Source organism: Symphalangus syndactylus, chromosome 22 (assembly GCF_028878055.3).
Source record: "Symphalangus syndactylus isolate Jambi chromosome 22, NHGRI_mSymSyn1-v2.1_pri, whole genome shotgun sequence".
In the NCBI taxonomy this organism is placed as follows: Eukaryota; Metazoa; Chordata; class Mammalia; order Primates; family Hylobatidae; genus Symphalangus; species Symphalangus syndactylus.
Window position 1 is genome coordinate 40,020,418 of NC_072444.2, and position 26,878 is coordinate 40,047,295.

Genomic DNA, 26,878 nt, shown 5'->3' on the forward strand with positions numbered 1-26,878 from the left:
CACTGTGTTCCCTCTAATTTCTTCATTCATCTCTAAGTAGCAGTAAATCTGGTCCTGAATACTGACTTTGACACTCAGCTTTCTCCACATCTTTCCTGTCACTTCCTTTGAGACTACTTCAGATTCTTCCCTTAGCTTCTATTTCTGCATTTGTAAAATTGGGTTGATGAGGGTATCTTCCTTCGGTAACTGTGACAATAAAAATGGGATCATCATGCATCCTCCTTAGCCCCACGAGTAAGCTCCCAGTAAGTGAGGCTGTCATCATTACTGGATATTTAAGATTATCTACCTATTTGAAAAACCCTAGTGACAGAGTCTCAGTTGCTTTTATTTTTGTGTGAATGATCACTTGCTAAATTCATCAAACAAGCTCTTTAACATTTACCTTCCTTTATTATGCTGGAGCATTTTTAATGTAGGAGGCTTCTGTGGCTTCTCACTATGACTGCTTTGTTTGTTCAAAACTTCCACAGGTTAGTATCCTTTATCTGAAGTGCCTGGGTCAGAAGTGTGTCGGGTTTCAACTGTTTGTAGATTTTGGAATATTTCCTTCTGTGTAATGAGGTATCTTGGGAATGGGACCCATGTCTAAACACAAAATTCACTTATGTTTCATACACACTTAGCCACACACACATAACCTGAAGGTCATCTTATACAATATTTTAAATAATTGTATGCATGACACAAAGTTTTGAATGTGTTTTGACTGTGACCCATCACAGGAGGTAAGATGTGTGGAATTTTCCACTTGTGGCATCATGTCAGCACTGAAAACATTTTGGACTTTGAAGAATTTCAGACTTTGGATTTTCAGAGTAGGTGTGTTCAATTTGTATATATGGGTCAGATTCAGTTATCTCCTTTAATCCTTGGCTGAAGGAAGCACTAAAGACTTTGGGGCCTCAATCTCCCATATGCAGCGACATTCTCAAAGCCATTGACTCAGCTTCTCACCTGGGTTTCCTTCCAGTGAGCCACAGATAGAAGTCATAGATGATGGCAGGGGCCTGGTGGCTGATGGCATTCCAGTACTGGGTTGTGAAGTTGCTGGTGGTGAAATCAGCATACGGCCTCCTCAAAGCTCTCTCAAATGGAATTGGAATTTCAAAGGTTGCCAAGACCTGGAATCCTGGGGAAAAAAAGAGAGTAAGTGCTAGAGGAGAATAGGAGAATATAAGCCCATCATAGCGGAAGGTATTTATAATGGGTCACAACAATAAAGACAAAGGATTTGCTGTGTAGAGTCAAGAATCAATTTCTGAGAACAACGTAAAGATTTTTATGGTAGGCAAGTGGTTATCTGCAAAATGAAACAATGTGAATGGGTTAAGAGTTGGATCCTTTATTTGAAACATCTACTCTAAAACAAATTCTTGGGGAAACACATGTAGTCAATAAAAGGGGGTACTGCTCAGAAAAAAACATAAATCCACATTTAATTCTAAGGTTATCTAGTCTATTCTGAAAGCCCCAAGACAGAGGCTAGAAACTTTATTTCCCTGGCTGGACCATTACTTTCAGAACCATTTAGAAAGTTTCTTAACATTTTATTTGAATCTTTATTAAAAGTTAAACTAAAAAACTCTAAAGGCAAGATTTTCTTGTGTTAGCTTACTTTAAATATTTCTCTGGGAATATGTCAGACTCAATGATCCACTCTGGTATCCAGGGTTTTATTCATAATAGTGTTTTTCTTTTTATATTAATACTTAGATTAAGCTTAATTAAGAACTTTTTACGTACATTTGTGAATTCAGTAGTTCTTTCGAAAAGATACTCATTTGAATTCAATTGTATTTAAGGTATGTAGGTTTTGCAAAGCATATGCCTAAGCTCATTATTCAATTATGATGTCAGTTACTATAGTAATACAATTATTGCCCTACTTAAAAAAATGCTGGCTAAAAATCTATCTGAAAAATATAACTCCTCTTCAGAGAAGATTCTCAAGAATCATCTGGTCCATAGGGATTTATACTTTAAAAAGATGGTAGTAAATAAAAAAGTTACGTACAGGTTGATAGCATAAGAGATTCTGATCTCAACACTGATCTTCTGATCTATATATCCATATACTTGTTCAACATTTCCACCTGGAGGTGTAACAGACATTCACATTTAACAGCTCTAAAATGGGCCTCCTGATACACCCACTGCTAACCACCCCCTTCCCAATACATACACAAACTTGCTATTTCACCAGTCTTCTACCTCTAACCAAATGCTAATTCAATTTGTTTAGTAGTTCAGCCAAAAACTTTGGGGTTATCCTTGATTCTTCTCTTTAACAATCCACACACAATTGAACAAAATCTATCAGCTCTCTGTTTGAAAAGTACCCAGAATCATAATTTCCACCTGCTCTCTCTCTGATCCAAACCACTACTGTAGCCTGGAATGTTGCAATACTGTCCTAAGTGGTCTCTGCCACTACCCTTGTCCCCCTAGTCGGACCTCCATGTAGCAGCCAGAGTGATTCTTGCAAAATGTAACTCAGTCTATTACAGGAACTTCCCCATTCGGAGCCCTTCAATGGAATCTCTTCTCATTTAGAGGCAAAGCCATGTTCTGCAAGGCCTTGCACTCTCTGCATCCTCACTCTCTGCCCACCACTCTGACTTCATCTCTTACCTCCCTCCCTCTCAGGGCTTCTGCTGCAGCCATACTGGCCTCCTTGCTGTCCTTGAATATGATTAAAGAACTTCAGCACTTACTGTTTCTTCAACCTGGAATATTTCATCCACATGTCCCTCTGATTTGCCCTCTCACTTCTTTCAGGTCTCTACTAAGATGACACCTTATCAGAGAGACTTTCTTTTTTTTTTTTGAGACGGAGTCTCGCTCTGTCACCCAGGCTGGAGTGCAGTGGCGCAATCTCGGCTCACTGCAAGCTCCGCCTCCCGGGTTCACGCCATTCTCCTGCCTCAGCCTCTCTGAGTAGCTGGGACTACAGGCGCCCGCCACCACGCCCGGCTAATTTTTTTTTTGTATTTTTTAGTAGAGACGGGGTTTCACGGTGGTCTCGATCTCCTGACCTCATGATCTGCCCGCCTCGGCCTCCCAAAGTGCAGGGATTACAAGTGTGAGCCACCACGCCCGGCCATCAGAGAGACTTTCTTTGGCCATCACATATCAAATAGCAGCCTTCCCACAATACTACTTACTTCTTTAATCTGTTTTATTTTTCTACAATCACTTAACCATATCTGACCAACATGGAGAAACCCGATCTCTACTAAAAATACAAAATTAGCCAGGCGTGGTGGCGCATGTCTGTAATCCCAGCTACTCTACTCAGGAGGCTGAGGCAGGAGAACTGCTTGAACCTGGGAGGCAGAGGTTGTGGTGAGCCAAGATCGTGCCATTGTACTCCAGCCTGGGCAACAAGAGCAAGACTCCATCTCAAAAAAAAAAAAAAAAAAAAGAAAAGAAAAAAGTCAATAAAGCCCGAAGAAGTTGGTTCTTTGAAAAAAAGAAATAAAATAAACCCTTTGGAGACTAGCTGAGAAGAAAAGAGAAGACACACAAATATTATGAATTTAAAAAGAAGCATAATTACAGATACAGTTTAGGACAAAAATATTAACATAAAAAAAGGATGTAAATACATTTTAAAACAGACAAAATCTTAGAAAAAGAGACAAATTTACTAAAACTGATTCCAGCAGAAAATGAAGCCTGCAAAATTCTTTAACTATTAAAGACACTAAAGCAATAAAAAAATCTTCTCACAAAAAATTATAAGTCCAGATAATTATAAGTCCAGAAATCATGAGGAAATTTTATACAATTTCTAGCAATAATAAGTTTAGCAAGATAGCTGAATATAAGGTCAATATACAAAAATCAATTGCATTTGACATCATCCACAAACAATTAGAAAATATATTTTTACAAAAGACATTTAAATTAGTAAAAAAAAAAAAAAACCATCAATTACCTAGGCCCTAGGTATAAATCTGATAAAAGATGCTTAAGACCTATATGCAGGAGATTAAAAACTCTTCTTAAGGGACACTAAAGGAGACAATGCTATGGAGAGATGGCCCATGTTCACCCACCCAGCTGTCTATCACTCCTTGTAGTATCACCTGAGACTATATATGCTCAACCTCCTGTTAACATGGTGACTGCTCCCAGTAGGCAGCATTTTTATCCCTCCTAAGAGTCCCCGATAGGAAACACAAATGAGTTTAATTTGAACTCAACATCAAATTAACAGTAATAGCTTCCAGAAATGCTGTGTTAGAAGGGAATCTAGAACAGAGCCTTGGCACAGGGATAACCAATGTTGTATCAGCCCACAGTGTTTGCTACAGGTGTGAGAGGGGTAGAGGAAACATGCCTGCCAGGTATTTTCATTCCTGGAAAAGCATTTTCCAATTCAAAGCCACAATGTATAAATGAGCCACAGTGTCTAGCTGCCCTGCAATAGAACTCTCAGTGTGGTACCATGGCTTACCATCGGAATATGAAGAGCTAGTGGTACCTATGTAACAGGGATAGAAGGGGTGCGTTAGTTAGTAGGTACTAAGAAATCCTACAGAATAGCAAAACTCCCTACTTTTATCTTCTACCATCATTAGATAAGTTGTACTCAAATTGATTTCCATGGTTTTTGTACATTGACCAGATTAAATCCCTTACATTCAGACAAATTAATCATTTGTATAGTACAGGGTTTCTCAAAGAGCATTTCCCCAAGCAGCAAGAATCATCTAGATGCTTATTAAAAATACAGTTTCCTCAGCATCACCCAAGACCTTGGTCCTAGGGTCCAAGGAATCTGGGTGTTGTTTTTATTCTCCCACAGTGATTCCTATTCACTTTTACAAATCACTAGTAATTAATGCACACCCAAGAGAAACAAGTTGCATAAATTAGTGATCAGTATTACACACTCAATAAGGAATAAGATCACCCGACTTTTCTAAATCTCACTGGTCATTGATCACGTCACACTCTCAGTGACATATCAAGAAGGGAAGGGGTGTGTGTATAGGACCCAGTGCCCCAGCAGGGAGGAGTATTTCAGTATTTTATCACTGAGAGTCTTTATAACTGCCAACTTTTGCTTTATTTCATCATTGTTTTTTAAAATACAGCCAATGGACCCCCACTGCTTACAATCATGTATGTGCTCCCAATGACTGCTTTCTTTGGTAACCACAGTACATTCTAGTTAACTACCACACATTTACAATTTCCCATTATTTTGTCTCTTTGCTTACTTTTTGTCTTTCTCCTCATGTAGGCTCTAAGCTCCATGACACACTTTGTCTATTTTTTCTCTGTGTCAGACACTAGTAATTATGCAGTTACATGGCTAAAGTACTTACTCATTTTGCCCCAATTGCAGGGATTGAGGTTACCAGATGTACAGTGGTAGACTAACATTGACTTAGGTCTGGAAAATGAAATAAAAATTAAATAAATACAACAGAATGGAAAACTAATGAAAGAAAAATAAGGGAAAATAATATTTAGACAGAGTGGTTTCAATAATTCATCTGATTAAGGCAACCTACGCAAGAAGACTTCCATATTTTTTTCTTTCTTTGGGTTAATAAGCAAAATGGAAGAAGACTAGCAAAGGGGTGTGTGTGTGGGGGATGCATGTGTGTGTGAAAGAGATGTTAAATAGAAGTGACATATTATGAAGCACATATGTGTGAGTTCACATAAGAAAAATTTAATTCTGTTTACTACTTACTAACACAGCCAAATGTAGGAACAACCTTTTTTTTTTTTCTTTGTACCACGAACTTCCCCACACATAGTGATTGAACACTTTTGGCATTAACCAGATTTCAATTAAAAAATATTTTCTCATTTCATCCACTTCTATCTCCTTTGCCCTAAAAAAGAAAGCTGAATGTTAAACTACTGAATAGAAACAAAAGCCTTTTGGTTATCAAGAATTTTATGGTTAAGTGATTTAAATGTTTTATTACTTTGCGAGTAGCCAAGTACTAAACTGTATTTTGAAAACAACTAAATGTATATATGATGGCATATTAGGAACTCTATACTGAAACAAACACCCTCTCACATTTGGGGTCTTGTACAATGAAATGCCAATATTTGGAAAATGTGCCTAATACATTAACCCTCCCCCTCATGAAGACTTTGAAAGCCCACTTGAGCATCCACACCTGTGAACTGCAGTACACCATCCTACAGCTAGTGGGAGACGGATGGCTGTATCAACTGGAATTGGAAGTAAGTCTCCCACAGCCATTGGAGTAGCTTTTATGGCCAGAAGAAACCCTTTCCCAGCCTGCACAGGAAAAAGAACATAAAATGTGAAACCAGGTCTTAAGTAACAGCTGGGGCTAAAGTATGTATCATCAAACTGATTATACTAGTGCAATAAGTGAAAACAGCTAACATCGATCCACTGCTTACCAGGTTTCTACACTAAGTCTGACTTCGTCAGCCTATTCTAGCTTCCCACCCAAGCGCATCTTCAGCATTTTCTTGAACTACTAGTGTTCCTCACGTTCCTTTAGGGAATAAAATTCCTCATATGTATGAGAGATTAATAAACTTAGTTAATTACCAAACACCAAGAATAAACCTTCACATTTTAAAAATTAATTCATAAGACACGTTAAGAATTGAGGTTACACAAATTTCCCATTAATGTTTGTTTTCCATTTCCTTAATGATTTTGTTTTCTGCTAGGGCTTATTAACCTACAAGCAATAGTAGGCACTAAAAATTTATGAAATTTTTATTTGAAAAAAATTAATTGGTGAAATTCCACAATTAATGACAAAAATTTTTTGGCTTAGAAAAATGGCCTTATTGTTTACTTTTTCTTTAGAATCTCATTTCACCTCACAGATCACTGATGTTATATAGATACAAGAGTTTGGAATTATTTATGTTAATAATTTGTTGAATTTATGAAATTGATTCTGCTTTGCATGTTTCCCACTTTAATTTGAAATGATTAGCACTTTCTTATGTTACTCAATTCTCTTTTCTTCTAACTAGCTCCCCTTCTTTTGGACATAAGAAACCAATTTAGAACATTTTTTAAAATGTAAATGAATATGCAGCTTTGCATATAATGAAAACCGCTTTGGGATCACGTTAAAATAATGATGTTCTAAATCACCAAACGTTCACCCCAACTGAACTTTTTTAGGAGAAAGAGTTGAAGGCAGGTGGGAAACAGAAAGGGGCTGCTAGAAAAATCCGAAATTCGAAGGAAAGTCTTTGTCACAATCATAATTCATTGTCTCATATTTGTATTTTAATTCATGCTGAACCTAGCTCTGGGAGGAATAGAGACAGAGTCTGAAGGGCAGTGTGAATCCCTAATAAGATTTAAACTCATTTAGATCACTGATTTCCTATTCATTGTACAAAAGAGTAAAGTGGGGTTTAGGCCCTAAATGCCTCATTGTGAGCTGTGAAGCCTACAGCTCTGCCGGATCAATCTGGACTTCAGGGAGATGCGCACTGAGGGCTGCTTACCTAGAGGAGCCACGTTTCTCCTTGTAAGACATTATTGAAAAGGCGTTGCCGGCACACGTATACCTATGTAACAAACCTGCATGTTGTGCACATGTACCCTGGAACTTAAAATATAATAAAAAAGGCCTTTCCTATATTCACTGATTTTTGTATTTGAAATATTTGCTCCAATATTAGTAGTTCTTTCTTGTATTCATTAAGAATTATTGATGTATACCTGCTTTCCATACACACACATCAACTCTTGTATGTGTTTTATAATGACGAATTTAATAATCTTTGAAGATATTTTTACTGCATCCTCAATTCACTGCACTAATTCATGCAATTATAAACTGCGGAAAGGAGGAAATACCCCCATCTTGCGATAAATAAAGCAAAATCCTTGGCAGAACCATGCCCGCCTGCCCGCGCCCCGACCAGCCCTCCCTGGCAGCCACTCACCGGTGTCTGTCTTCCCAGCTCCCTGCCATGTCGCCAAGTGAATCCATCCTGCCGTCCGTCTCCACTTTCGCCAGCCCTTACCGCGAGCGCCGCCTGCAGGAGCGCTGACCCCGCGCCAAGCCGGAGGCCAGGGGAACCCACGACCACCTCAACAGCGTGCGGGACTCCATTCGGTCCACAGGGCTGGATGGCCTGGGCCGAGGCCACCCCGAAGCCCCTGCCGACCCCGCCGTCTGCGTCCTATTACCCGAACACTGCACGCCGCTGCCCTAAGGCGCCCCCGAGCTGGACCCGCTGCCAGATGGTCCGCGCTGCTCAGCCGTTTTTTTTTTTTTTTAGATGGAGTCGCCTTGTGTCGCCCAGGCTGGAGTGCAGTGGCGCGATCTCGGCTCACTGCAAGCTCCATCTCCTGGGTTCACGCCATTCTCCTGCCTCAGCCTCTGGAGTAGCTGGGACTACAGGAGCCCGCCACCGTGCCCGGCTAATTGTTTTTTGTATTTTTAGTAGAGAGGGGGTTTCACCTGTTAGCAAGGATGTTCTCTATCTCCTGACCTCGTGATCCGCCCGCCTCAGCCTTCCAAAGTGCTGGGACTACAGGCACCCGCCATCATGCCCGGCTACTTTTTTTTGTATGTTTAGTAGAGACGGGGTTTCACCGTGTTAGCCAGGATGGTCTCGATCTCCTGACCCCGTGATCCGCCCGCCTTGGTCTCCCAAAGTGCTGGGATTACAGGCGTGAACCACCGCGCCCGGCCTGCTCAACCGCTTTCTACTGGCGCTGTCCAACCGCCTGGTCAAAGCCCAGCCCCCTGAAGCGGATGGCGGCGACTACGGCTGCCTACCCAGGTTCAGGCCTGGACTGCGCGGCCTCAAACACTAGGGCGCCCCGGGCCTGCGGCTTCATGCATGCGAGATCCCGGGTCCCCCCCAACGCTGCCCCCGACACCCGCCCCTCAGCCCCTATGGCCAGGGCGCCTCCTTCCCGCTGCCCTTCCGTGGCCCTGGCTTGGGACACCCAGCCCCGCCTTCATGAGGCGCCCCCCCGCCCCCCCCAGCCTCAGCCCAGCCCCTCCACGCCCCCGTCTTTAGTCTCTTCCGGTGGCCGCTGCCGCCACAGCCCTGGGCCTGGCACCCCCAGTCGCCCGCGGTCTCCTTGTGGTGGCGCCGGCGTCCCCGCTGGAGCTGCTGGAGGCCGAGCCCAAGCGTGGCAGCCGCTCCTGGCCTGGGAACCGAAACACCAGGCATACCTATGGGGCTACAGCAAGACCTACGGCAAGAATTCTCACCTGAAGGCACATCTGCGCAGCACACAAGTGACAAGCCTGACCACTGCCACTGGGATGGATGCAGCTGGAAGCGTGCTCACTCAGACAAGCTAACGCTCCACCACCGCAAGCACAGGGCTCACGGGCCATTTCAGGGCCATTGGTGCAACCGCGCCTTCTGGCGCTCTGCCCACCTTGCCCTGCACAGGAAGCGGCACATGCAGCTCAGACGCCTCCGCCCACCTGCGCACGGCCCCCTCCCAAACTGTGACTGGTATTTATTGCACCCAGAGAACCGGGCAGGGCAGTGTGGCTACATAGGGTCTACCTCGACGACGAAGACGACACTGCCGCCCCAGCCCCCATCTTTGACGGAAGACCAGGTGGGAAAAGACCACTATCCGCCTTGACGAGTTCTGTTTTTCAAAATGGTGCAATAATTAAGTGGCATCTTCCCTACCACCAGGTCATAAGGCTTGATGTCCTTTGAGAAATAAGGGCCTTAATTTGTACTGTCTGTGACATTTTTTATAATACTGTATGTAATAACTGTGACAAATATTGTATTACTGTACATAGAGTGGCAGGGCTACTTGCTTCATTTTCATAGGACTTTTGCTTGTTTTATTTTTAATTTTTAAAAAAGTTTTTTTTAAATAAAAGAAAAATCCTTAATTCTCAGACTTTTCAAAATAGAACTCTTAAATAGTAATTGATAGCACTTTACCTCTGTTTTCCTGATAAAAAATTCTAAAAGAATAAAAATAATTTCATCCTGCCTCCATATTATAACCAGAATAATTGAAATAATATGCTTCAATTGATAGTAAAGTAGCATTTGTTTTTGGATCAATGAAGCTAAGCCAGCACTAAGAATTTTGTTACTATTCCTCCACTACATTACAGTTACTTCTTCATCCCTATACATACCGCAATAATGAGTCGGCTACATCCATTTAGATTATCAACCCAACGCTAAAAGAAAGAAAATTTCCATTGGTTACACATTTCAGAAAATTGTTGTATCTTTGGAACATCTGCAGTCTAATCTTAATAAATTTCAAACAAAGGCACTGAGACTCCAGCTGATAGAACTATCTAATTCAGTATTATTAAGATCCCAAAGATCAATGGCAAAGCATTGGCTATTTTCTGCACTTTGCGCAAGAATTACAATTTGGCCAGGATTGTTGTTCGTAGCAGGAGTCATGAATGGTTTTGTGGCGTTTTATGACATCTTAAGGGCTACAATGGACCTTGTCCTTATATCATGATCTGCTAAGCAATTCACCAACCATACTTCTCCGCCTCATTCCTGATTTTAGCCTCCTTAGGAGAACATTGAAAACATGATTGGTAGTAATGTGTGTTGACTTGCTTAAAGATGTTACAGGAAAGATTATGCTGAAGAGTAGTTAGAGGGAAATGTCTTTTTGAGTTTGTTTCCTAAGCCCTAAGCCGTCTCTTTACCTTACAGTATAAAAGTCGAAATGCGTATAATGGGAGACCAGATATATGGGAGGAGAAGATGAAGGGACTAACATTCGTTGAGCCTTTTAGTAGGGACCTGCCTTTCACTAGAGACTGAGCACTCCTCATACATTGTCTCATCAAACCAACTCTCCAAAGTAGTATCTGTCCTGTCCTATGGAAAGAACAACTCAAAAATGTTGCATTGCCAGTAAGTGGTGGAGCTGGAATTTATCTGCCCCCAAAGCTTCACAGACTTGCTTTGAAGAAGATGGTATAATTCAGAGTACTTTCAAAAGGACATCGCAGTATACCGAGGTTAAAATAAATTAGTATTCCCAAACTGAGATCCTTCTGTGAGCTTTGTAACCCTGGCAGTTAGTTGCAATACTACCAATTTGGCCATCAAGAACATTCTGGTATGTTTAAGCTACAGTGGGAAAGCCAAGATATGAAAACATCACCCATGGGAATTTTGAGACTAGAGTGGTTTGAAGCTAACTTAAGATCTCCATCCAACTCTAAGATAGGGTAAATGCCAGAAGAGCCGCATGATCCCAAAGTGGAATTTTGCCCTAGTATAATGGGTTAATATTTGATTGGCTGCACTTAGCTATAAATCCTGGGGAGAAGAAGAATGACATCAGAAAATAATTGGGCTAGAAGAACCTTAGTTTGAAAGCAAAACACAGAATCCGGGTGAGTGGGCTTACCGGGAAAAGCTCATGCCACGTTGCTCCCACAATGGAGGGCCTTAGGATGGTGATGGTTAGCTTCCTGCTCTCCTGCTGCACCGCCACTTCTCTCAAGGCCTTGCTATAGGTGTAAGTATTGGGACAATCTCCAATCCGCTTGGGACTGATCTCGTCAATAACAGTGTTGTCTGTACATAAAAGGTAGTCAGAGTAAAAAGAATTCTAGCAACATGTGTTAGACAATAGACCAAAAGGAAAATGTGAGACAGTCAAACAAAACTTCCACCTTTTAGCCTTGGTTCTGGAATTCAGAACAGTCACATGATACCAAGTTTGAGTGTGTACCTGTCCAAAGCATGCATGAGCTCTTTTCTCTTCACTGCTAAGCCCAATCTTAGTCAAATCCTATGCCCTCCCATCCAGACAGGTAGGTAGGTAGACGGATAGAATCAATAGCAATGCCACTTTATTACTACTACTAGTGTAGGGCTATTAGTACTACTTTAGCACTACTATTACTTTATCAGTACTGATTGCTACTTTATCTGTAGTAGTACTAATTTGAGGTAACTACATACAACCTCTTTACTTCTTTTCCAACAAGCTCGTAAGTACGTTCATTGCACACATTTTTGAGTCCCAGTCATTCTCCCAGTAGTGTGCTGGAAGCTGTGTTTCCTCATCCATGGTGTTTCAGTGGCAGCCCTGTTCAGTGTTGTCCCATAGAAACCCAGTGCAGTGATCCTGAAGAGTTTAGCTTTACATTTTAAAAATTTCATTCACTGCCAATCAAACCCAAGTGATTACTTGTGGCAGACTGACAATCTGTTTTACTAAATCTATGTAATGCATTTTGAAGGTCTGTTTAGAGTCTATGATAACAAATTGCTAATTATTTCCAGCGATTTTCAATGAATTCTGAAGTCTGTCAAGTGTGGTGATTATAGTACTCTGAAATGGCTTCAAAATCATGAATATTGAATACTCCTACTTACAAGATGACATGTATCATGAATAACTGAGTTACCATAGCATCAGCCTAATCTTTCTTAAAAATATGTCAGAACCGGCTGGGCACAGTGGCTCACACCTGTAATCCCAGCACTTTGGGAGGCCGTGGCGGGCAGATCATGAGGTCAGGAGATTGAGACCATCCTGGCCAACATGGTGAAACCCCGTCTCTACTAAAAATACAAAAATTAGTTGGGCATGGTGGCGTGCGCCTGTAATCCCAGCTATTCAGGAGGCTGAGGCAGGAGAATAACTTAAACCAGGGAGCAGAGGTTGCAGTAAGCTGAGATCTTGCCACTGCACTCCAGCCTGGTGACAGACCCCATCTCAAAGAAAAGAAAAAGTCAGAACCATTTGATAGCCCCAAAATCTATCTACACCTCTCTGAGACAGCAAAAAAATTATTGTCAATTAAATATGCAACATTTATTCTAGCTGACAGATCTATGTGGTTAAATTGTTAAAAATTAAGCGTCGGAACAGGCTAGGGTGATTTTTCTGATCAATGTGGTACATTTATTTCTATTTTATACAACAGAACATAACGATACTATTTTGATTGTAGAAAATCTTCACTGTTACCACCTTGCTGACATGACAAATGTTTGAACAACTAAGATGTGTACGAGGTTAAGACTTATTCAGAAGCACAACTCCCAGTATTAATGCCTCATTTGATCCTGGGGTAGAACATGGGCACTGACCATTATGTTTCCATTTTTCTTCCTTTGCTTCTGAGTGCTGAGTGTGTTCTGGATACTCAAATGCCTTTTCATTTAAGTTGAATAGAGAAAGACAGGGGTTCTAGAATTAAAAACAACTTAAACTACATAGAAATATCAAGGATATTTTAATTATATGGTCACCTGGAGGCTGTGAAAGAGTGTAGGATGATTCATACACCTCTCAGCCTTAACAATAATCCTACCATTACCTCATTTCATTTCTGTGTCAACAGTGGATTGACTGACCTAAGACCATTTTCCCTCAACTGCAAAACTATAGTTTATGAAAACCAGGTCTTGAGGGAATAGAGCTTAATTTCAGTAAGTCTGTAAAGAAAAAATTCCTAGAAAACATCAGAGCCCAAAAATGTACTGGGATTGTATGTCACATGGCTAGTACCAGTTGCTGTCATTAATGCTGGGGTACGCAGAAAGGATAATACTTGGAGGGATGGGAGCCTTACAAAGCTTAGTGAGTTTGCTTGTACTAGAAAATGTTGGGTTTTGGTGTTGTTGTTCTTGTTGTTTGTTGTTGTTGTTGTTGCTGTTTTGAAATGAAGTCTTACTCTTGTCACGCAGGCTGGAGAGTGCAGTGGCACAATTTTGGCTCACTATAATCTCCACTTCCCGGGTTCAAGCAATTCTCCTGCCTCAGCCTCCTGAGTAGCTGGGATTTCAGGTGCCCACCACCACACCTGGCTAATTTTTGTACTTTTAGTAGAGATGGGGTTTCACCATGTTGGCCAGGCTAGTCTCGAACTCCTCACCTCAGGTAATCTACCCGCCTTGGGCTCCCCGAGTGCTGGGATTACAGGCATGAAAAAATTTTGGTTTTATAGATTTCTAACAACACACATGGAAGAAATTTTAACATTCTATAGTTGGCTTACCTCTGCTACTCTTAGCTACACCTGTATTCCACTGTTTTATATTCTCGTTCCAATTTTACTTGTGAAAATGGCAATAATTATACTCATCCTAAATTCTCAGGTTATTATGAGGGTAAACAAAAAATTCACAACTGCATTTAAGCTCTTTGATAAAACAAAATGAGCCAATAAACCTAAGGCACTACTATTTTTAAATAAAACAATCGGACAGCATCATATATCTGCGTACCTAATAGTTGGTTTTAAAATGTCATTTCTGGCTACATGTGGTAGCTCAAACCTGTAATCCCAGCACTTTGAGAGGCCAAGGAAGGAGGATCACTTGAGTCCAGGAGTTTGAGACCAGCCTGGGCAACATAAGAAGACCCAGTCTCTACAAAAAAAGTTTTAAAAATTAGCTGGGCATGGTGGTGTGCACCTGTAGTCCCAGCTACTCAGGAGGCTGAGGCAGGAGGATTGCTTGAGCCTGGGAGTTGAAGGCTGCAGTGAGCCATAATTGTGTCACCATACTCCAGCCCGGGTGACAGAGAGAGACCCTGTCTCAAAATGAATGAATGAATGAATGAATGAATAAAACAAAAATAAATTATTATTTATAATATAGCCAGACAGACCATCTGCTAGCTCATTCAGCCACTTCCTAGGTTCAGACAGGAGATTAGTGTAAACATGCACATGCAATGTTTGGGCAAAGCCCTTCTCAGGACTTTACTCAATTCAGGGTTGCTGCTGTTGTTTGTTCTGAATATGTTTTTAAACAGTAAATAAGTTACTATGGATAAAAAACACTATATAAACCAAAATACATGTCTGAAATTAATCTAAATGTTCTTCAGTATACTCAAGAAGATGTTTTGACCCATGGGTCTCAAATTCTAAACTCGAATAGCTTCAGAAGAAGCATAAAGTCATTGAAAATTTCAGAAAGTAATATGTATATCTATGTATGTACATGCATAGACACATAAACAATTTCTTCTAAAGATTACTATCAATTTTGGTTTCAAACTTACTGAATCAACATGAGATATCATTAATAGTTTCATTATTTATGTATTTATGGAATGAAATACTAAGAAACATAAGTACTTCCCCTCCCCTGACCCTCCAATTTTCTTATTCAACAAGTTGGCAAGCCTAGTGGTTTGTGAGGAAATCTGTTAGAGAGTAAGTAGTGGACACACTGTCTTATGATAACGTTTGCTCTCTCTTTCTCCAGTCTAAATTATATAATTCACTTGACTGTTGTAGTTATCAAGTTGTATTTGTTCATGTGTCTGTCTCCCCACTGGATAGTGAGTCCAGGAGAGCAGGGATTATGATTTTTATCTCTGTGTCTAATCACTTTTCTGCCCCCAGGAGCCAGCTGCCTTATTCAGTAAATGGATGCTCTTCTACATGGTAATCTTGATTGGCCAATTTCTGTACTATATAAGGTTTTGGGAAGCAGAGATGGACAATGATGAGACAGAGTGGATGTACTCAAAAAAAAAAAAAAAAAAAAAAAACAAGGTTGTAGGGAGAATGCAGGAAAGGAAGGAAGAGGGTATCTTTGTAGAGCAGGTAGCAAAATTGGAAGTCAAAGTGTCCAGTGGCAGTGGTGAAAAGTGTTGACCAACCTTGGTTTGATGAAGGTGGCGTGAAAGTCAACAAACTTTTCACTGGGAAGCAGGATATTTCTGAGCCTAATGCTTATGGAGAATTGGCCTCCGTATTTCCCTCCAGACTTTTATGAGGCACCCAGCCTGGCCCAAACATGAGCCAGATGCTGAATGGCCTGCCAATGGCCTGCCAATGTGAAAATTATTCAGTTTGGTTAAGAAACAATTTAATCATATTCTGGTTTGTATCTGAAGCCTGCTAATATCAAAGTACACAGAATTTTCCATTTTTATGCCAGCTACTTAGATATTATTTTGAAGCTGTGCCATGATGAAATTAAAAGCACAGGCCGGGCACAATGGCTTATGCCTGTAATCCCAACACTTTGGCAGAGGTCAGGAGTTGGACACCAGCATGGCCAACATGGCAAAATCCCATCTTTACTAAAAATATAAAAATTAGCCAGGCATGGTTGTGGGCGCCTGTAATCCCAGCTACTTGGGAGGCTGAGGCAGGAGAATTGCTTGAACCCAGGAGGCAGAGGTTGCAGTGAGCTGAGATCATGCATTGCACTCCAGTCTGGGCAACAAGAGCAAGACCCAATCTCAAACAAACAAAAAAAAAGCACAAGTGCTAGAGTCAGCTTTCACCATTCCCCTAGAACAGATCATATTTTTCAGTGTTAACAACGTGTTCTATAGCAGGAAGGCAAGACTACTGTCCAATGTCTGACCTCCTTTCATATCTCCCAGAGGGCTGTGATGAGGGCCACTGCTGCTGGCTGTGGGGGTCTCCATTCCCCTGCCTCTCACCCCTGCACCCTCAGGGCACACGTCACCTTTCCTTTTTTACATGGTAGACTAGCTGTGTCTTCTGGTGCCCACGTAGCTTCAGAAGTGTGGTTTTTAGTAGGTACAGATCTACTAGGAACTTTCATTCAATTAAAGCTTCTAGGAACTGAAAGACAACAGGAGACAAAGAGAGCAGGAGAAAGAGGAAGCATGGGGTATTAGAAGATAAATGATCCTCATTTCAAATGCAGACTGCTTAATGAAAAATCTGCTTAAGGCACTATTTCCCAAACTTGCCTGGTTATCAGTGTGAATTACACAGGGCCTCTGGGAAAAATCCAGACTCCTGGGTGCCATTTTAGAACCACTAAATACATCTGCAGAGGTAAGAGTCTGGATAATCTGTATTTTCAATATGACCTGGAAATTTCAACAGTCAGGTAAATTAGGGAATTACTAATTTAAAAGAAGTCCACTCCATCAACTTAAGTCATTAAGATTTGAATATATCAGGATTAGCTTTGAAAAACACATTGCTTCTTGGAGTAAACATTTCAACAGAATTGAATTTTAAAATTATTAAACCCCCTAATGCTATCCCTCCCCCGTTCCCCTAGCCCCCCACCCACTGACAGGTTCCACTATGTGATGTTCCCCTCCCTGTGTCCATTTGTTCTCATTGTTCAACTCCCACTTATGAGTGAGAACATGCGGTGTTTGGTTTTCTGTTTCTGTGTTCGTTGGCTGAGGATGATGGCTTCCAGCTTCATCTATGTTCCTGCAAAGGACATGAACTCATCCTTTTTTATGGCTGAAGAGTATTCCATGGTGTGTATGTGCCACATTTTCTTTATCCAGTCTATCACTGATGGGGATTTGGGTTGGTTCCAAGTCTTTACTATTGGGAATAGTGCTGCAAAAAAACATATGTGTGCATGTGTCTTTATAGTAGAATGATTTATAATCCTTTGGGTATATACCCAGTAATGGGATTGCTGGGTCAAATTGTATTTCTGGTTCTGGATCCTTGAGGAATCACTACACTGTCTTCCACAATGGTCGAACTAATTTACACTCCCACCAACAGTGTAAAAGCGTTCCTATTTCTCCACATCCTAATGTAGCACTGAATGTAGATGAGCAGCTAATGTAGATGAGAGGTTGATGGGTGCAGCAAACTACCATGTCATGTGTATACCTACGTAACAAACCTGCACGTTCTCCACATGTATCCCAGAACTTAAAGTACAATAATAATAAAAAGATTGAAAATTTAAAATGTTAATACAAAGTTAGGCTTTAGTTATTTGCAAAATACACTGTATTTTCAATGTGAAGAACAAAGGGTTACTGTATGTATTATCAATAAAGTTATATAGTTTCTTATAAAAATAACATTAAAAATGGAAAATTCTAGAAGAAAAATAATTAAATTTCTTTTAGGATAATTTAAAAATGTATCTGTCAGTTTTAACATGAAAATTCTCTTACATTTATACATCCCACATTCTAATAAAGACTAATTTTTATGAGCAGTAAAGAAATATGTGTATGCGTGTCTGTATAATTATAGGTATATATCTGTTGCTGTGAAAATATCTCTTTTAGAGTCAGAAAATGTTTGGTCCCAGTTCTTACTAATAATATATGATCTCACTAAAGATACTTAAATTCAATAAACTCAATAAACTTTACTCTTACTGAGGTGAGAATGAGAACACAGGCACAAGCCATGAGCTGGGGTTCCTCTGGCACAGGCCTCAGAGACCCTACCTTTAACATCCTCCTTTCACTCACTTGAGCCTGATAAGAAAGGAGTCTCTTGGGAGACTGTAACAGCAAGCATACACCTTGGGGCCAGACAGCCCACGGTCAAAGTTGAACTCCACCACTGTTGAGCTGTGTGACTTTGGGCAAGTGACTTTTCCTCTCTGATCCTCATGATCCTTTTTGGTAAAAACAGCACAATGACAGGTCTATGAAGATTGGAGGAGCTGAAAGAAAAATATGTGTCTTAGTTTACGTTTCCTGGAAGTAGATCCTGAGGCAAAGATTCAAGTATAAAAATTTTATCTGGAGATGACTCTAGGACAGTAATTCTACTGCCAGTTCTTCCTTAGGATACTAATTGCAGGCAACACCAGTAGAGGAGTGGGGAACTGAGACAGGAATGGAATGTAGCAGTTAAAGGGACCTTCATCAAGAAAGTTTCCACTGTGGGCAGCCAGGACTCAGCCCTGCCGGGTACCTCTGAGAGACAGCATAGAACATGTGCCTCAGAGTCATCCCACCCAGAGCAAGGGAGTTGGGGTATTTATCCACCAATACACACCAGTCACTCCTCAGGGCTTCTTCCAAGGGCATGATTCCTCCAGAATGCCCTGCCTGCACTGCAAGAATGAGACCTGGAGGGTCAATGGCAAGGGCCCTGACAGCGCCTCCAGCAGTGAGCAGGACTACAGCCTGGTGTGTAGAGTTTCAGTCCCTCAGTGACCCCAACACACACACATACACACACACACATTCTTTCTCTCTCTCTCACACACACACACACACACACTCTCTGTCTCTCTCACACACACACCATACTCCAACACCAACAGAGAACATACATACATACACATACATGCATAGATGACTGTTACCTACTTAGATCCTGGTGAATCCATGGATAGAAGATAAGGTGGGAATCAGAGAGAAAAGCGAATTTAAGGGGAGTGAGGGTCTTGGGAACAAAATGCAAATATAGGCAGAAAATCAAGGTGGAAGAGTGGTCTGGACACCAAATGCCTGCTGGCTGGCACCTGTGCTACATACACTGTCAGTCATTCTCCAAGCAGCCTCGTGGGGTAGAAGGAATTCCCCTCAATTTACAGATGGCAGAAATGTAGTTCAGAAGAGAAAACTGATTTTACTAACTGATTTTACTGCTTCTGGGTTCTGCTCTTTTTCTTGCTAGGCAATCATGGCAGAATTGACAAAAACATTTTCCCCCTTCACCAACTGGAGCAGAGCCAATGAGAGGGGCTGGGGAACAGGCCATGAGGCCCTGCACCCACCATTCAATGTCTTCAGGATTAGGACTCTTGCATCATGGGCTGGCAGCACTCCCGATGTCTGGGTGTTTTGTGAGGTTGTACAGGATCCAGTAGAGGCCACTGGCTCTGCTGTCATATCCTAAGAGGCAGCCAGGCAGGCTTGTGTCTCTTGGCTGCTTCAGCACCAGAGGATGAACAGCGCCCATACACCGAGGCTTTCGGGAGAACGGGAGGAGGGAAAGGCAGGGCAGAATGGAGTGATGTAGGGTCCATCCATCATGTCCCTGGATGGAGAGACCCCTGTTCCCACAGTAGTCCTGCACCGGGACCACCACCAGCACTCATGAATATGCCAGCCTCCATTTATATGTCCTCGTCTGACAACTCCTTCCCATTTTCATCCTGGAGGCAAGACTGAACTTGCTAGCTCTGAGGGCACCTGTGTGTAAACTGAGACAGTTCCTGAAGACCTTTCATCCAAGTAGGATCCCTCCCTTGCCATCTCCAGACCTGCCCCACAAGCTCCCTCCCTGGTCTCCTGGCTCTTGTTCACTCCTTCCAGGCAGCCTCCTACAGTCATCTCTAAAACATAGCTGACTGTCACTCCTTTATCCAGCACCTTCCATGGCTCCCCAGAGCCCTCCAGATCAAGTTCAAATTCCTTGATCAGACACTTGATCTCAAGCTCCATTCTACCTCCTGAATTAAGATCTCGGAGAAGCCCACCTTGCTCAGCACAAGTGCATCAATGAAGTCCGAAACCTTGAATGTGGCCTTGGCCTTGAGGAAATCATCAACACCCTGGCTAGTGAGGGTGCGGCGCTGCTGCAGGATGATGGTGCCTGAAGTTGTGCACCAAGTCACAGGCCCTGTAGAAGCATCGCCCCTCAGGAATGGGTAGTACAGGAAGTCCAAGCACAGGCAGATCTGCTGATGCCGTTACACTAAGAGGGCACTGAGCTCCTACATGTCGGCAACATATTCACTGGCATTCCTGCAGGGTGATGCTGGGGAGAGGAAGCAGCTCCATAACACATGAAACTCTGGAAGCTCTTCCCAGCCAAAATCTCTGGACCACATTACACCCAGAAATGGGTGCCCTCTAAGCACACTTCTCTCTGCCTCCCACTCTGAGCTGCCTCCTGGCCCCACATGCCCCAGCCTGGACCAGGGCTTGGAGCCCAGCAGGTGTTCAGTCCATGGTGTTGACTGCTTCCTGGCACAGGAGAGCCCTTGGTAGCTCTGTGACTCCTCCTGTGGAACCCCCGACTCTGCCTCAGGACCTCCCTATTCCCATGGGAAGACCCCAAGGATTGCCCCACCTGCCCAGGGATCCTCCAACCCCATAGGCCTTACTTGATGCCTTATCCCTCCCAGAACATGACATGTTTCTCAGAAGGTGACTTATTTCCAAGGCCATCTGTGGATGTTTGCTGGGGACCTCTTGCTGTTCTCCTTTATGATCTGTAGGGTAGGGCCAAGAGGAGAAACCAGCCCAACCTCAGAACAAACAAAGACTTACTGCCACAAATGGCAACCACCAGTCAGCAGTGCTTCTGGGAGGAAAGGAGGTTTCATTCTGCGCAAAGCTCCTTGTTTGGCTTCTTTCTGAATCTGGGGAGGGGTAGGTACCAAGCCCAGCTTACCTGTGGTGTCTACATTACCATCTGTGCCTAGGATGTGCACAGGGCCCCTGCTCCCACTGCAGGGTTGATGTTCCCTCCAGCTGGAGACCTGGGCTCCTGACACCGCCTGGCCTGTTTGTCCTGCTCTGGATCAGCGTGGAAAGGCTGTACCTGGTATTTCCCTAGGTCCTTGGTTTCCACCATCTAGACACCCAGCAGGAGTGAGCATGCCCAGCACCACACCTGAAAGGGGACTCCCTTGTAGAGCAGCCCAGACATCTACAGATGGAAGAGTGCTTGGTGAGACAGGCCACAGGGGTCCCCAGGGAGGATCGGGGGGTGGAGGATTCTGGAGGTTTCCAGCCTTGGGCTCTGTGGTTCCTCAAAGAGGTTAGGTATACCTAGTATCAGGCCTCCCCTCCCACGATTCAAAGAATGGATGAGTGCCCAGCATCAGGAACTCTGTTCTGGGCCTATGTTTTCATTTAGGTCACCAAGGGACAACCCCTAACCCCTGAGCTAGGGATGGTCCAAGCTCTGGCTTGAAATTTTCCTCCAGCAATGTGATGCTTACAGGGACAGGTAGAAAAGCTGGTGACCGGGCCTACTGTCCTCTGGGTAAGCACAGTGTGCCACCCACCCTCTGAGAGGCAGGTGGTGCCAGGCCACAGCACTGGGTGCCTCTACCCCTGGCTCTGCAGACAACGGTCATGGAGGTCCCTCCCTCTCCACATTACCTTCTTGCTGCTCCTAGATTTCTTCTAGTCATTAAGCACTTTGAGTCATTTTTCTGTGCATCCAATTTTACATTTTTGCTCTGAGATGAAACATGATAAAGTATGCTGAGCTGTTAGGATTCCTGGAGGGGACCTTGGATGCTGAGTCTTGGGCTCCAGGGCCCCGATGGGACTGAACCAGGAGGAGCCAGGGAAGGACAAACATTGGGGCTGAGCCCCTATGACCCAATGGCCATTGGTGGCCTGGCCTTACGGTCCCAAGACACCTTGTCCTCAGGCCAGAGACACCATGGGCTTTGGTCAGGTCCCAGCCTCCCAGTAGTGTCCTGGCACTAGCAGGGGCTGACCCCCGAGCCACAACCACAGTTCTGGGTTTGGGGTTTGGTAAAACCACCTCAAGGACAGAGTCCTGGGGTCGGGCCTGGCAGGAACCATGGTGCCTCCCAGAGATGGTGTGTCATTCCCACTCGTCACGAAATGTGCACACAGGCTGTCCCCCTGTCCATCCCATCCTGCTGGACAGGATGGAGGAAGTCAGGGAACAGGCAGGGTGGACAGCTGGGGTGCAGGGAGAGGGAGGTGCATGCTGGGAGGTCAGACTCTGCGAGGGCTGTGGAGGCATCAGGTGGAGTGGGCTCCAGGTGCACCTTCAGTGCACTGGGCATGTCTCAGGCCAGGATCCCTGGACCCTGGATGTGTGACGTGGTCACTCTCTGGGGGACTGCTGTCAGGTCCCAGCCACTCATCTTGGGCAGCACTGTCTCATCCCAGGACTGGACTTCCGGAGTCCTAAGACAAGACAGTGCTGCCCAGGCCTGACAGCCTGGGAGGACCTGTTAAGTCCTCCATGCCTAGACCAGCCTCCCAACAGCAGGGACAGTCTCTTATCTTCAGCTTCAGGGCACTGACTGATCCATCTCACTCTAAGCCAATCAAGGCAGAGCTGAGGACCTGCACCAGGCCAGGAGCCAGTCCCCTCCCCAAATGGGCCTGAGGGAAGCACCATCCCTGTCCCAATCTGCCACAAGTTTCAGCCCAGGAGACACATGGGGAAGGGAGGACAGGGCCTTCCTGCTGGCTGACACTGGAAAAGTGGGACCTGGGAGAAGAGGGAGCACAAGGCTGGCAGGGGATGCCCCAGGCCCATGGAGAGCTCAGGCTGCACCATGGGGCTGCCCCTCCTGGGTGGAGGCTGTGCCCTCTACAGGATCTGAGAAAGTCCAGTCCTGAGATGGGACAGCACTGCCCAGCGTGGGTAGCCGGGGCCTGAGAGCAGTCCCCCAGGGAGTGACCACATCACCTGGCTGGGGTCCAGGGAGCCTGGGGTGAGACTCACCCAGCGCACTGAGGGTGCACCTGGAGCCCATCCCACCTGACACCCTCACAGCCCTCACAGGGTCTGATGTCCCACCATGCACCTGCCTCTCCCTGCACCCCACTGCCCACCCTGCCTGTTCCCTGGCTTCCTCCATCCTGTGCAGCCCATAGACTGTGACCACCTCTCCAGCCACTCTGGCCCTTTCTTTACCTTTGCCCTGTCAGAATCTCTGAGCAAGATCTCCCAGGTCCATCCAAAAACCTGCTTTGTCCACTTTTGACTGGGCCGTTGGGCACCACTGGGCCATCCCAGCTGTCCACAGGGCCCTCGATAACGCACAATGCACCTGGCTTCTCCAAGCAGCGCTCAGCAGTCCCCACTGACCAGGTTCCTGCTGACCAGACCCCACACATCAGGTCTTCCCTGACCACACCCTCACTGATTAGACCCCCATCACCAGGACCCACTAACCAGACCCCCACTGCCAGGCCCACAATGACCATGACTCCACTGACCAGGTCCTTACTGACAAGGTCTCACGGACAAGACCTCACTGACCAGGACCTTACTGACAAGGCCTCACTGACAAAGTCCTTACAGACAAGGCCTCATGGACCAGGACCTTACTGACAAGGCCTCACTGACCAGGACCTTATCAACAAGGCTTCACTGACCAGGACCTTATTGACAAGGCCTCACTGACCAGGTCCTTACTGACAAGGCCTCACTGACCAGGACCTTACTGACAAGGCCTCACGGACCAGGACCTTACTGACAAGGCCTCACGGACCAGGTCCTTATTGACAAGGCCTCACTGACTAGGTCCTTACTGACAAGGCCTCACTGACCAGTTCATTACTGACAAGGCCTCACTGATTAGGTTCCACTGATCACGACTCCAATGCCCGGCCCCACAGATGAGGCCCCACTAACCAGGCCTCCAGGAAACAGGCTGCTACTGATCAGGCCCCTACTAACCAGGCCTGAGGTGACCAGATGCCTCTGACTGGGACTCTAGTGAGTAGGCCCCACTGAACAGGCACCGACTGCTCAGGTCCCTGCTGACGAAGTCACCCCGTAGACCAGTGATACAAAAGCCACCACTGACCAAGTCCTCCTCTGACCAGGTCCCCACTGATTAAGTTCCACTGACCAGGCTGCCCTGATCAGGGCCCCACAGACAAGGGCCTCAATGATGAGGACACACCCACCAGGCCCTGCTGACTAGGTCCCATGTGACCAGTCCTCCACTGAATAGCACCCCTTGACCTGGTCACCAGTGACCCAGCCCACGCTGACCAAGCCACCACTGAGCCCAGCTGACCAGGTTGCCACCAGTCAAGCCCCACAGCCCAGGTTTGCACTGACCAGACACCAAACAACTGGCTGCCAATAGGTCCCCACTCGCCAAAACCCCATTATTAGATCCCCCTAATGAGACCCTCTCTAAGCAGACCCCTGCTGGCCAGGCTCCCACTAAACAGGCCTCACTGACCAAGTCCCAACTGACTAGGTCCACTGAGCAGGCCCACACTGATCAGGCCCCTCCTAACCACACCAGAAGGCCAAGCGGAAATGAAATGTTTCATATGTTAGAAATAGGAGCAAGACAGAGAGAAAAGAGATGCCACAGCCCATTATACAACCAGATCACATGAGAACTCACTATCAGGAGATCAGCATCAAGAAGATTAACCACTGGTGAAGGATCCACCACACACACCACCGCCCAGTTTCCAGGCAGAAGCCTTCTGCAGAGGCAGAACCTCTTGGGAAACTTCTACTATGGCAGTGCAGAAGGGAAATATGGTCTTGGCTCCCCATACAGGAGACACCATCCTCCAGACCCCAGATTCATAAGCCACCAACAGCCCGCACCCTCAGTATGGAAAAGCACTCAACACCAGCCCAGCCCATGAGAGCAGCCATGGGGGCTAAAGCCTGCAAAGCTACAGGAGCACTGCCCTAGTAGAGGTTTTCCACGAGGATGTGACTCTGCAGCAGGCTACTCCCCCTTCCTAATACCCACCATCCTCTCACCACCCTACTGACAACCCACTCCTCCCAATACTACCCACTTTTTTTCCTTCCAACCCCAACCCCCTCCCATCCATCGTTAAATCACCTTCCACCAGGCCCCATCTCCAACATTCAAGATTACAATTCCCATGAGTTTTTGTAGGGAAACACAACCAAACTATATTATTCTGACCCTAACCCCTCCGAATCTCATGTCCTTGTCACAGAGCAAAATACAATCATACCTTTTCAAAAGTTGCCAAAAGTCTTAACTCATTCCAGCATTAACTCAAATGTAAAAGGTTCAACGTCTCATCTGAGACAAGCCTACAGTCCCTTTTGCCTATGAGTCCCTGAATTTAAAAGGGTGTTCTTTTCTTTCAAGATACAATGATGGTACAACCATTGGGTAAGCTTTCTCAGTCCAAAGGGAAGAAATTTCCCAGCAAAATAACACAGATGGGACCACAGGCCCAATGCAAGTCCAAAACCCAGGAGGCCAGTATCCATTCAATCTCACTGCTCCAAAATCATGAAGAGAACTCACCATCACAAGGACAGAAATAAGGAGATTATATCTAATCATTTGTGAAGGATCCACCCGCCACCATCACTTTTCACCCCTCACCCCCAACATAATCTCCCCATTCTCCCTATCTCCCACCTTCCAACTCCCACTCTCCACCATGATTAAATCACCTTCCAGCAGGCCCCAGCTTTCACATTCCCCATTACAATTCCACAAGAATTTCGGTAGGGACACAGGGCTAAATTTAGTTATTCTGTCCCTGGCTCCCCAAATCTCACGTCCTTCTCACATTGCAAACTACAGTGATAGCTTCCCTACAGTCCCCCAAAGTCTTGTATCATTTCATCATTTATATAAATGTTCAAAGCTTAAAGTCTCAAGTAACACAAGGCTGCAGACCTTTAGGCTCATGAGCCTCTGAAATATAAAGAAGTTAACTACTTCCAAGGTACAATGCTTATACAGGCACTGGATAAGCATTCCCAGCCAAAAGGAATAATTTTGTCAGAAAGAACAAAACGCAGAAAGGACTTACAGGCCCCATGAAACTCCAAACCCAGAAGGCCAGTCATTCAATCCTACAGCTCCAAAATTACCCTTTTTGAGATCTTGTCCCACATCCAGCGCACAGGGATGTAAGGGCTGGGCTCCCAAGGCCTTGGGCAGCTCTGCACCTGTGGCTTTGCAGGGTTCATGCCTCACAGCTGTCTTCATGGGCTGGGCTGGTGTTGAGTGTCTGTAGCTTTCCCCCACTGACGGTACAAGCTGTTGTGGGGTCTATTAATCTGCGGTCTTCATGATGGTGGCCTCCAGTGTGGGGGCTCCAACCCCATATTTTCCTTCTGCACTGCCCTAGTAGAGGTTACTTATGAGGTTCTGCCTTTTTGCAAGGCTTTTGCCTGGACACCCAGACATTTCCATACGCCCTCCAAAATCTATACAGAGGATCTCAAGCCTCTAGTCTCATGCTCCGTCCAACCAGTGGCTTAACACTATGAGGAAGTTCATGAGAACTCACTATCACGAAGTCAGCATCAAGAAGATGGTGCTTAATCATTGGTGAAGGATCCGCCCCAACCCACCTCCACTCCCTACTGTTTCCAGGCAGAAGCCTGAGGCAGAGCCTGAGCCTCCTGGAAAACCTCTACTATGGCCGTGCAGAAGAAAAGTATGGGCTTGGAGCCCCTATGCAGGAGGCCACCGTCCTCCAGACCCCAGATTCATA

General features: G+C 44.7%; 1 protein-coding gene and 1 pseudogene across 1 annotated transcript in view; one reads left to right on the top strand and one right to left on the bottom strand.

The window, feature by feature from the left end:
• LOC129472149 (uncharacterized) overlaps positions 1 to 23,608 on the bottom strand; it is a 45,480-nt gene extending 21,872 nt beyond the window's left edge. The window contains exons 1-9 of the mRNA XM_063631133.1: positions 23,316 to 23,608; positions 22,871 to 22,886; positions 20,122 to 20,352; positions 19,496 to 19,640; positions 11,387 to 11,556; positions 10,134 to 10,178; positions 6,162 to 6,286; positions 5,346 to 5,413; positions 961 to 1,135 (exon numbers count right to left, since the gene is read on the bottom strand). Of these exons, the coding sequence (XP_063487203.1) occupies positions 961 to 1,135; positions 5,346 to 5,413; positions 6,162 to 6,286; positions 10,134 to 10,178; positions 11,387 to 11,556; positions 19,496 to 19,640; positions 20,122 to 20,352; positions 22,871 to 22,886; positions 23,316 to 23,608 (1,268 nt within the window). The remainder of the gene's footprint in view (positions 1 to 960; positions 1,136 to 5,345; positions 5,414 to 6,161; positions 6,287 to 10,133; positions 10,179 to 11,386; positions 11,557 to 19,495; positions 19,641 to 20,121; positions 20,353 to 22,870; positions 22,887 to 23,315) is intronic.
• On the top strand, positions 8,126 to 9,613 carry LOC129472690 (Krueppel-like factor 2; annotated as a pseudogene).
• Positions 23,609 to 26,878: the final 3,270 nt, after the last annotated feature.